At 38.2% G+C, this 12,461-nt stretch overlaps 1 protein-coding gene across 1 annotated transcript in view; it reads right to left on the bottom strand.

The window, feature by feature from the left end:
* Window positions 1–12,461, bottom strand: part of LOC127649506 (insulin receptor-like) — a 50,079-nt gene that overhangs the window by 15,179 nt on the left and 22,439 nt on the right. The window contains exons 9-18 of the mRNA XM_052134639.1: window positions 10,519–10,802; window positions 6,982–7,121; window positions 5,905–6,064; window positions 5,435–5,537; window positions 5,257–5,324; window positions 4,145–4,374; window positions 2,681–2,791; window positions 2,301–2,460; window positions 1,893–2,022; window positions 1,632–1,766 (exon numbers count right to left, since the gene is read on the bottom strand). Coding sequence (XP_051990599.1) covers window positions 1,632–1,766; window positions 1,893–2,022; window positions 2,301–2,460; window positions 2,681–2,791; window positions 4,145–4,374; window positions 5,257–5,324; window positions 5,435–5,537; window positions 5,905–6,064; window positions 6,982–7,121; window positions 10,519–10,802 — 1,521 coding nt within the window. The remainder of the gene's footprint in view (window positions 1–1,631; window positions 1,767–1,892; window positions 2,023–2,300; window positions 2,461–2,680; window positions 2,792–4,144; window positions 4,375–5,256; window positions 5,325–5,434; window positions 5,538–5,904; window positions 6,065–6,981; window positions 7,122–10,518; window positions 10,803–12,461) is intronic.

The raw sequence follows: 12,461 nt of genomic DNA, 5'->3' as shown, positions 1-12,461 counted from the left end.
AATTTGCTTTTTTTTTTTTTTATAATTTTTTATTTAAATTTAACAATTTATTTTTATAATTTGTCTAATGATACTAAAAACAGATTAACATAAAAAAATGATGATTTTCTGACAATTCTTTCATATGTCATAAGGGTTAATATTGCAATAAACACTACCTTTCTTTCAAAATGTGTTTGAGATTTTAACCCAGGGTCCGAAGTTAACATTTAATCCAACCAGCCAAGGTGGTACACACAAGACTATTTTAAATAAGTACATTCATTCAGTCAGATTATTTCAGTCAAGTCTTTTTGATTCACTAAAACGAGTCATTAATTCAGGAATCAAACAACAATGGTCACGCTGCATTTTGATGATTAACCAGAAAGATCTGGCTCATACCCGTTGTTCATTCAGTAATCGAATAACACTGGTCACATTAAATGTTGTTAATTCACTAAAAATTGCCATTTCAAAATAAACTTTTTTCTTGTAGTACTGGTCATGCTTTATGTCTCGTACTTCAGATTCAAAGAATAATTCTACCAAAAAGGAAAATTCTCTCATCATTTACTCACCCTCTTGTAACCCCAGATGTGTATGACTTTCTTCTGCAGAACAAAAACAAAGATTTTTGGAAGAATATCTCAGCTCTGTAGGTCCATACAATTCAAGTAAATGGTGACCAGAAATTTGAAGCTCCAAAAAACACATAAACGCAGCATAAAAGTAATCCATATGAGTCCAGTGTTTTAATCCATGATCCAATCAGTTTTGGGTTAGAACAGACCAATATGTATCTCCTTTTTAACTGAAAATTTTTCCATTGCAGTGTCTAGGGACGATCATGGTTTCAAGCTTAACAACACTTCCTATAGCGTCATCTAGCGCTCTCCACATGGATCAAGCAATGTGAAGTGTTATGAGTTTGAAATCATGATAGTGCCTAGAGACAGCAATGGCAAGATGTACAGTGAAAAAGTAGTTTTATTTTAGTCCGTTCTCACCCAAAATCGATTAGATCACTTTAGTAGACATGGATTTAACCACTGGATTCATTTTGATTACTTTTATGCTGAGTTTGTGTTTTTTGGAGCTTCAAAGTTTTGGTCACCATTTACTTGCATTGCATGGTCTTACAGAGCTTCTTCAAAATTTCTGGGATGACATGAGGGCGATTAAATGATTAGAGAATTTTCACTTTTGGGTGAACTATCCCTTTAAGTAGCGGTGTGGCACAGCTGAACAATAGTGCAAGAAACAGAGTTGGAGTACTTTAGAAAGGTTTACTGTTCGCATTGCCAGAAGAATGCACATCGGAGAACTGTTAACCTAAATAAACACCATAAAAATAACTTTGTGCTCCTGAACATTGCCTTAATCTTGCTTCTAGATTTACAGCTAACTGAGGCTATTCATGAGTAGCGGGAATCTAGCTAACTATTATTCTGACACAATTCAATCTGAAATAACAGAGACGTTCCATCTAAATCACCTGTGACCTTGACTGTAGGTCTAAGGAGCCCCCTTGAGGACAAAACTGGAATGTGTTACATAACTTTTATAAGTTGACACAAACATTAATAGAGAGGAAAACAAAAATGTACCTGCATTTGAATTATGTCATCTAAATGACTAAATATACTCACAATCTGTCTGCGCAGTTGTCTGGTCTGTCTAGGTATCCTCCTTCCATCACAAACTTAAGAACCTGTTCATTGGATAGGCCCTGGTAGGGCTGCTCAGCCAGAGTACTGATCTCCCATAACACCACGCCGAATGACCTGAACAAGCACAGTACAGGTCATGAGCAACTAAAACAGGCTGTTCTCAAAGGATTGATTTGGCAGAGTCCTAATGACGCATTCTGGCATGTGGTCGTTTATGTCTTGTGCACATGGTCAGCTCACCAGCAGTCTGAGTGAGCGGTGAAGACTCCATCCTTCAGCGACTCAGGGGCCATCCATCTCACAGGAAGCAGGCCCTTCCCACCCTTCCTGTAGTAATCTGTCTCATAGATGTCTCTTGTCATGCCAAAATCTGGCAGCCAAGAACACAGGAATCAAAACATCATTAGAAAGCTTTTAAAATAACAGATTACACAATCCATGTATGAGATACTAGAACACATCCTGTGCTTCATTGGCACATTTACATTCTTTATCATCACAAGCTGATGTTCTTGTGATCTTGGCGATCACAAACAGCATGTTTTAGCAAGCACATTTTACTAGCCTCATGTAGTAATTGGCAAAATCAAATGCAGCGAATTTCAGAACTAAACTCACAGACTAAAGTATAGAGTATAGGTAGTGTACCTCCAATTTTTACAGTAAGATCGTCTGCCACCATGCAGTTCCTGGCAGCAAGGTCTCGGTGCACAAACTTCTTGGCGTTCAGGTATGCCATGCCATCTGCTATCTCCGCGGCCATTTGAATCATCTCTTTCAGAGTTGGAGGAGGCCGGCCTGGGTTATTCTGTCACAAAGCCACCAAACAACATGGTAAAACACAAATTCATAGCAGTAGAATAAAGTAGACACTAAAACACTGGTGTGAAAGATAGTAGGTGAAATGTAGTAAATTTTAATAATACTGTAACTTTAATGGTGCAGAACTGATCATTTCAAATGCTGTACCAGGTCTGAAAGTGTGTATTACTAAAGGTATTGGTGATTCTTCTGGTGTGGTTTGTTACCTCAGAGTCAGGTCTGAGAGAACGCAGGTAACTTTTCAGGTCTCCATGTGTCATGAGCTCCATAACTACCAGTGTGGGCTGACCTTTAGATACCACACCTAGCAGCCTCACCTAATCAACAAAATTATGTTAGTTACATTACAAAAGAACATAAGTTCTGTATTGTGACAGTTTACCATCCGCTATTTTTTATGCTAATGCGACAGACACAAATTTCTATAACAATAAATCATTTTAATGCAGGTTTTAAGATTTGAATATGCACAAGCGCAAATAAGATTTGAGAGCTATGGCAGACCGGAAGATTTGCAGCAAATAATGATTTAAAGGCGCCATGAAATCAAAATTTAAGTTTTGCTGCTTTTAGTCCATATCTATTAGCTTTAAGGTCATCTATATGCTATATAAACACTGACAAAATAAATTTTCAGAAGATATAAACATTTAAAATATGCAGTCTTTCTCTTCTGGCTAAAAAGACTCAATGACTCTCATCACATAGAGGTTGAGAAACCTTGTCCAATCAAAGGTTTTCTAGAATGAGAACGGACCCTCCCCCTACAACTGTTCATCGCGTTTATAGGGCATAAGGATGATCACTTCTGGAAGGGATGCGCCAAGATGGGAGCTAGATGCGAGGAAAGTTGCTGGAGTTTATTCATGTTTTTTGTGCAGCAAGAGGTTTCTTTGGAAGTACAGCTCAAGTGAGTGCTGTTTATTCTTTAAGCTTATTATGATTCAAAACATGGATATATTGTCTTTTACTCGCTTGTTTCTCATTCATCTGCATTAGACATGTACAACTGCTCCAGCCTTGTCGTAAGCGAAGACCTTGATGTGCTGTGTGCGTTTGTCGGCTGGTTATGGATAAATGTTGTCAGTTAGATCATTGTTATGTTCAGAAGTCTTCTGAAAAGCTGTCCGGTATTGAGATTGCACAAGTTTTCCAGATAAGCAGCTCTGGCATGAGCAGCACGGTGGAAAGGGGTTTGTGTGTGTGTGGGTGTAAACTAAAGCCTATTTGGCTATTTTTTTTTTTTTAAATGGGATGTGCCGTTCGACATGTCCCATCCCCATTTTCTGTTTCAATAGGAAATACGTCAAAACACCAAACTGAACTGCGCTTGTCAAGGCACTTCACGCGGACATTACTGTCTGTTCCTCCAACAAAGCAAGAAGATCTGCAATCCTGTGCACGAGTTGTATGGACTACTTTTAATGTATTTGTATTGTACTTTGAAAAACTCAGGTCACTATATGCTTTTTGTTGTATGCAGCTTGGAGATTCTGCAGAATTGAACGCAGAAAGAAAGTCACAGGGGGTTGAAATGACACAAAGTTGAGTATACTATGAGAATTTTTCAAAATAGTCCTTTAAAAGGGAAATTCACAGCCTAAATTTATCATAGCCTAACCACTGAAAATGCGCGACAGAAAGGTTGACATGTAAGAGACGTGTCTTACCACATGATGGCAGCTGAATGCCTTCATTACAGAAGCTTCGTTGAGGAACTCAATCCTCTCTCTGAGGCTGGCTGACTCGTTAACCGTCTTCACTGCTACACGAGTCTGCGGTTCACCTTTAACTATGTCCTTTCCGATGCCTTCATACACCATGCCAAAAGATCCCTGGCCCAGTTCTCGCAGCAGATTAATCTTTTCACGTAGCACCTCCCACTCATCCGGCTCATACACTGCACAACACAACACACATGCAGGATACATACGGTCATATTCTGAAACTGCTGCACAGTAATATTTGAGATGCAGCTGACCTCAGGAAAAAGAGCAAGTCATTTGAAATGTGATAATCCCTTTAAATTGATAATAGCTGCACTGCTAATGTGATCAACTTCGATTACTATGCATATGCTGAGAAAAATTATATTAAAACCAAATTCAATCTGCATCAACCCACAAATGTTCAATCAAAAGTAATTTAAGGTATAGTTATGTCATCATTTAAACCATTATGACTTTGTAAGGCAGAATTTTAGGGACTGACAGCCTCAGTCACTAATAGGGATGGGCATTTTGGTCATTTTGTCTACTCGAGTACGCGGACTAATTACTCGAGTTGAGTACCCGAGGGACAATGGCATGTACATAACTGTATATATAATAACATGTCTGACAAACGTCTTTGGCTGCTGCATTGCGTCTTGTTGTTCCTGTGTATCGTCTATTCATTATTATAGGCTGTCATTAAAATAATCTTTTACAAAATGTACAAAAGATTGCATAATCAAAATATAATGCAATGTTTTGTTGTCAGGTAATTGTCAATGAATCATGCAGGATCACGATCGATCATTGCCGCCACGTCCAAGTACTCGATTACTTGTGCCCATCCCTAGTCACTACTGAATTTGATTGTATTGTAAAAAGATGCAATGAAAGTGAATGGTGACTGAGGCTAATATTCTGCAACTTTTATGTTCCATATGGTTTGGAACAACATGAGGGCGAGTATTCAATATTTGACTCAAAACCATTATTCTTTTATTCCCATTTATTTTCATTTTTGGGTGAACTATCACTTTAAGCACACACAATGGGACAGTAAAGTTGCTCACCCTCATCTGGGCTGAAATATTCTGGATTGGGTGAGGTGTAAAGGCGTCCAGTTGGCCCTTCTGTTTGTCTAGTTAGAAGAACACACAAAATTTATGGAATCCATAGGGATTGTTATTTAATTCATGGAAACATTTTCCTGCTTGAGATGTGCAGAAAGTTCAGTGAAGAGAAACTTACTTCTTCTTAAACATGAAAAAGCCCACCCCTCCCATCAGCAGGAGCAGAAATACACAGATCACTGGACCAATCACAATCTTCAGCATGTTTGATGGGTCCACACCTGTTCACATGAGCCATACATATATCAACCTCAACATACGCAAAGACACGTTTTATTGGTCTATGCATAGTTGAGGAATTAAACAAATGTGAGTAATAAGCATGATAGACTAGGCATGTGTTTGTGTACACATAGCACTTAGCTAAAGGTGCTAAGTAAGATGCTACAAATGGTCCCCTAAAGTGAGCTAAATTTGACAAAACCTCCCTTTGGAGACATTCTGGGACATCCACAATTGGAAAATCAGTTAATAAATAAATAAATTTTTGTTTAAAATGCATTCCATTTTCTTTTAAAGGTAGGGTATGTCCAATTTAGACAGTTGAGTAAACAAGTCTGTGTATTATGCATGGATTCTGTGCCTTACGTAGGTCTTGCACATAGAAGTGTGTTGGCTCGGTCCACGATCCATTGCCAGCCAGGGAGGTTGCTCTGATCCGTACTGTATAGTTCCCAGGATGCACCACTCTGAGCTTGCAGCCTCCATCAGCAATATAATTATTTCTGGACACACAGTGGTGCAGTTCCTAAGACACACACAAATGCAGTTAGATTGCCTGCTGTACTCATTGGTGCGAACTGGACGTCCATTAGACAGTGGCAAGTACTAGACCTTTTTCATGCTTCTAATCTGAACTGAATCAATCTCGCCCAATTACATGTAACCATTACTCATCAGACATTAATGAAGCTGCTTAACTGTAAATATTTACTAAAAGGGTGTCTCACATCCATTAACTAAAACATGTTCCAATAAGTGTAAAAACATGATGCTTTATTTTTACGTATATCAACTACAAACCTTTATATAATCATCTGTTGTTTACAAGAGGCTTTAAAAAAAATTTCCACCATTTCTGGATGGATATTTCTATGTAGCAGAAATACATTGATGCTAAAAGAGCTTGTTAATTTCAACAGGATTTTATTTAATCTAATTATTTTTCTCCCCTTTTTCTCCCCAATTTGGAATGCCCAATTCCCAATGCGCTATAAGTCCTCGAGGTGGCTTAGTGACCCGTCTCAATCTGGGTGGCGGAGGACAAATCTCAGTTGCCTCCGTGTCCGAGACCGTCAATCCGTGCATCTTATGACGTGGCTTGTTGAGCACATTACAGAGGAAACCTAGCATGTGTGGAGACTTCACGCCATTCTCCGATGCCTCCATGCACAACTCACCACGCGCCCCACCGAGAGCAACCACGAGGAGGTTACCCCATGTTACTCTACCCTCCCTAGAAACAGGGCCAAGTTGGTTGCTTAGTAGACCTGGCTGGAGTCACTCAGCATGCCCTGGATTCAAACTCACGACTTCTGGTGTGGTAGTCAGCCACACCACAATTTCAATAGTATTGATAAAAATAAGATTTAATGTTCAGCCAGCATTCATTGAAGCAGACAGCCTGGACAGGCTATGATCCTCCATCCCGTCTGCGTAACTCACCTCTGTGTCTCCCAGTCTCTTGTAATGGACTTCATAGAGAATAATCATGCCATTAGGGGCCTTAGGCTCCATCCACATAATGTGTACAGAGTACTCTGACACTTCATAGGTAATCGGCCCCACAATATCATCTGCCATGTCTGTTAATCAAACAAACAAAAACCATTATAAGGAAATGTTTTTAATACTAACGACTCAATAGCTATACAAGTCTGAATACCAGACATCTAACATACACATACACATCTTCAGAGCAAAACACATCAACATCACATAAGGTCCAGAAGTTAACCAGGGCTCAAGTCAAAAATGCCTCTGAAGTAACAAAAATGCCCTGGATATCTCAAATGTGGGGAAAATAATGCATAAAGAATTCTTCAGTTGTTTTTACCTGTTTTCTAGCATTTGATATATAGTTGAAGTCAGAGGTTTACTTACACCTTTACACCTTATACATTTAAAGTCCATTTTTTCACAATTCCTGACATTTAATAGTAGAAATTATTCCCTGTCTTTGGTCAGTTAGGATCACTACTTTATTTTAAGTATGTGAAAAGTCCTAATAATAATAGAGAGAATGATTTATTTCAGCTTTTATTTCTTTCATCACATTCCCAGTGGGTCAGAAGTTTACATACACTTTGTTAGTATTTGGTAGCATTGCCTTTAAATTGGTTAACTTAAATCAAATGTTTTGGGTAGCCTTCTACAAGCTTCTCACAATAAGTTGCTGGAGTTTTGACCCGTTTCTCCAGACAGAACTGGTGTAACTGAGTCAGGTTTGTAGGCCTCCTTGCTCGCACACGCTTTTTCAGTTCTGCCAACAAATTTTCCATTGTCAGGGCTTTGTGATGGTCACTCCAATACCTTGACTTTGTTGACCTTAAGCCATTTTGGCACAACTTTGGAGGTATGCTTGGGGTCTTTGTCCATTTGGAAGACCCATTTCGACGAGCTTTAACTTCCTGGCTGAAAGTAAGATCTTTATACCCAGGTGTACTTGCAAACTTTAGTCTGGCTTTTTTATGGCAGTTTTGGAGCAATGGCTTCTTCCTTGCTGAGAGGCCTTTAAGGTTAAGTCAATATAGGACTCGTTTTACTGTGGATATAGATACTTGTCTACCTATTTCCTCCAGCATCTTTACAAGGTCCTTTGCTGTTGTTTTAGAATTGAGTTGCACTTTTCGCACCAAACTACGTTCATCTCTTGGAGACAGAATGTGTCTCCATCCAGAGCGGTATGCTGGCTGTGTGGTCCCATTGTGTTAATACATGCGTACTATTGTTTGTAGAGATGCACGTGGTACCTTCAGGCATTTGAAATTGCTCCCAAGTATGAACCAGACTTGTGGAGGGCCACAATAGTTTTTTTGAGGTCAAGTGGTGTGATCTGAGAATTGAAAAGCTGAAAGGTTGTTTGTTTTAACCTCTTACACTTTGCACAGCCCTGTACTGGGCCGAAAGGGGGCACTGATCACAAAAAATTATATATATTATGGTTTTACTGAACAACTACTTGCTTGATCTGCACAAATTAGGTGTCATTTTAAAGCTTAGGCTCTTATCTTTACAATGAATATAGCTGATCTTACCAAAATACTGCTTTAAATTTACTGATAAAATGTAACCGTTCCATTTGAATTATTCACAAATTTGCAAATCGCAAACAATATTTAAAATCAGTAAAAGATCAAAGATCACAAGATCACATAGCCATGTGTCATATATCTTTTGAAAGGTCTTGATTAATAGGATATAATGAGTAGATTTGTTTCACTCAGATATCAATCTATAGTTTGTATTTGTGTGTGAAATGTACATGTATGATAAATGGAAAACAGAATCATTGTCACATTTTGGTTTATAAATTCAGGAAAATAAAAATGATGTAGAAAATGGTAAATCACAACTTACAGCAGATGGCTCTGAATAAAGCAAGCCCACACGTGATGTAATACAATATGTAGATCCTGAAATATTCCTTAACGTGTCAAGCAATGGTGGCTAATGGCGTCTATATGACGACGGTTTCTCTGATTGATTCACTGAAACACAATCTTTTACATCACAGATGTGTCAGATCATCCTCATTGGCTATCTAGAGAGTGTTAGATTCCATATTTGGACAATCCCATGTGTGGTAAATAGACCCAGAGCGCACATATTTGTTTAGGTGCCCATGACAGCTGAAATTTATTTTTGGCAGTTAGTTTATATAAGTTGAAGTGTTTTTATTAAAGATTTCTGCATTCATAATTTTCAGTTATTCTGTTTAAATGTTCAATAAAACCTGCTTGGAGATGTTTTTGGAAACTTTGATAAATTAAAGTGTACTTTGGGAACCATGGTTCTAAATGCTATAATATATATAATATTGTGTTCTACAACAAATCTTGGTTTTTTGTTTGGATTGGTTGACATGTTGGAGAACACCACCAAAGTTAATTTAATGACCATCCATACTTACTGTCTAAAAGGTATAATGACAACATAAATAATAACTGAGCAAATTATTTTTAGCACTCATGTTTTGTTTTGTCAGCTGTGTTGTATCATGACAGTCTCTGAGTGTGATCAAAATATATTTTCTTCAAATTGTGAAAGGTTTTCAAAAAAATGTATACCATGCAATTGACCCTCTTTGCATTTTTTAGATATAAGCTCTTACTTTTGGGTATGCCATTTAAGCATGAAAAATGCCTTCAGGGTGTAAGCTAGTTTCATCACCGAGACATAAGCCATTTTCTACAGACAATGCTGTATCACATTCAAACAGGTTTTGCAATCCCTGCTGCGGATCTCACTGGTTCACAAGTGCATTTATAATAGTCTGTTTGGTTGAGACAAGTCTGCGAATTACCTGACCTGTTCCGCACTTGTGCTGCTATGATTAAGCCGTGTTGATAATAGACCTGTGTAGCGCTGTTTCATTCTGCTTTTGAAGCGAGAATATACAGATATACAGAGAACCCAAAACATACAGATGACAGGGGAAGGTTAATTAATATTCACGAGGAAAGCGCTAACTAATTGTTCAGTGAAAAGTTACGATCTCCTGCCATCCTACGTTTCAGAAATAAGCTTGCGGGCCATATAAAATGAAGCGAGTTTGACACGTTGTATGCGGTGATGTCACTGTGAGTAAGTGCGTGTATTTGTGTGTGTGTGTGTGTGTGTGGTAGGGTCTCTTTCACAGTGTAGAAAGCGCACAGCTGACTGGGGCTGACAAGCATTATGTTGCATCAAGAATATTAAATTAACCATTTGAAATTCCAACATTGGAGTTCATAATTCAGCAGTGGCACAGCGCCGCTGCAAAATGCATATAGGGGAAACAATGTCATATCCATGACTTAAGTATTCGGAAAATGGATGGACAAAAATGGATGAAGGGCTGTCTGTTTTTAGATAGTAAGAAAATAAAACCCCTGAAAAACAACTCCAGGGGACAAAAACTGCCCCTTATAAAAGTCAAAATAAAAATAAAAATGTAAATTTTCTGACACTGCTATGGTTAAAAGAAAAACAATTCCGTACCTTCAGGCATGGTGCGGGCACTGACGTATGCTGCCATGCTGCAGCGGGCAGGGTCAGTCGGGTGGTTGCAGGCGTGGATTTCTATCTGGTAGCTGGTGAAATGACGTAGATTGGAAATGACCGTGGACTCTTTGGCATAAACAAACAGTGAAATCTTATTGGCTTCTGGTTCCTCCTCTGGGCTAAGAGTGAGAGAGCTATTGGGCAGTGAAGAGGGCGTGGTGAAGAGACGAGAAGTGGTCCTATTGGCCACACCCATAAGAGATCTGCGCTGTCTTGATGTCCTGGGAACAAAACAAGATACAAAGACACAACCAGTCTTTAGGTCTATTCACGCATTAATATGTGCCACAAACAAAACCAATCAAAATCAGCAATCAAATGCATTTCTTTTCCCAAAAGTGCTGAAATTTGTCTGACGACAACGCAAGGGATTTTTCTGTCGTCGTGTAAAATGTAAAAATAAAAAAACTACAGAAAGATGTGCAGTTGACAGTTAATATTGTGAGTAACTTCTTTGTCTAAAAAGTTATAGGCTGCTTTGCTTTAAAACAGGTGTAGGCTGATGTGATTGGAGTTTTTTTTTTGCTTTGAAGTGAAATCTGTATTGTCAGATGGGTTGTATCTTACACTGAATTTTACATATCTTGCATTAAAGCATTAATGAATGACCAGTGTGTTTTTCACGTTGTTTTCGGTGTGAACAGACCTTTAGATGTCTACTTTAAATTCCAGCAACACATCATTGAATTTAGAAAGCAGATGTGGCTGGTTGAAGTTGTTGAAGTGTGCAAATGATTCCAGCTAAAGTGAGTAATGCAATAATGTCTGGAAATTATGCAGCCTCACGCAGAGATCAAACGGCATGGGCTGGTTGTGGTAGATGGAAAACATTTAAATGACAGAACTATATTCTGTGCCACTGAACTGGTACAACAATCTAATGTTCACCTGCACAAAACAGATATTTGTGACCAAAAGTCAAGTCATTTTAATTTGCATAGTGCTTTTCACAACACACATCATTTCAAAGCAGCTTTACAGAAAATTTGGGATATGACAAATGCTGGATGGTGTTTTCTTTCATGTTCTTTCTTTAGATTTGTGACTAAATCAGCTTCACTCCTGCTCATAAGGAAAAGTGTTACCATTAAAAATGTATTGTGGTATACAGACCCCAAATGCTTGAGTAATTGCATAAAATGTTTGACAAATGATTTAGAAAATATGATTACTTTCTTATGTTGAACAAAAGAGGGGACATTTTGAAGAATGTTGGGCTGCTCTTTTTAAAAATGTGTTTACATACAATGAAAGTAAATGGGGACTAAGTCCTTAACATTCTGACTAACATCTTCTTTTGTGTTCCATGAAAGGGCGAAAATCATACAGAATTTGGAACAACATATATCAAGGGATGATACCAAAATTTTCATTTTTGGGTGAACTATCCCTTTAAGTTCATTAATGTCACCACTAGAGGGAGCAAAGGCACATTTCATGTGGTTTATTATTATTCCAGTAGTAAACCACTATTAGAGCACCACAGCCTTCAGTTATTTCCTCAAATATAAGAGAACAGGAGAGAAGCATTCAGCACTTCTGGTGTGCACTAAAGGTTAAAGCATTTATGAGGATAGAGTAATTTGTAAGTTAAACCGTATTTGAACATCTAAATAAAATGACATGTTAATTTGCTACTTTTCATTGTCAGTAAAATCGTTAAATAAACTGGAGTGCCCAAATTGAAAACTGCCAGGCCAGCTGCAACAGACAATTATAATATTTAGAACAATGAAGGGTTAGTGAGACAAACTGTCTATGTAGGAGTCTGTCCTTCCTTTTGAATGCTGTTGTGATGGTGCCAACATCGCTTGTGCACCAGATTGAACAACATCTTCCACCCCCAAAACAAAGACTAAAAAGACTAAACCAGCAACTAT

This window comes from Xyrauchen texanus, chromosome 9 (genome assembly GCF_025860055.1).
Source record: "Xyrauchen texanus isolate HMW12.3.18 chromosome 9, RBS_HiC_50CHRs, whole genome shotgun sequence".
Classification (NCBI taxonomy): domain Eukaryota; kingdom Metazoa; phylum Chordata; class Actinopteri; order Cypriniformes; family Catostomidae; genus Xyrauchen; species Xyrauchen texanus.
Note: the sequence above shows the minus strand (reverse complement) of the source record. Positions and strands in the feature narration are given on the sequence as shown.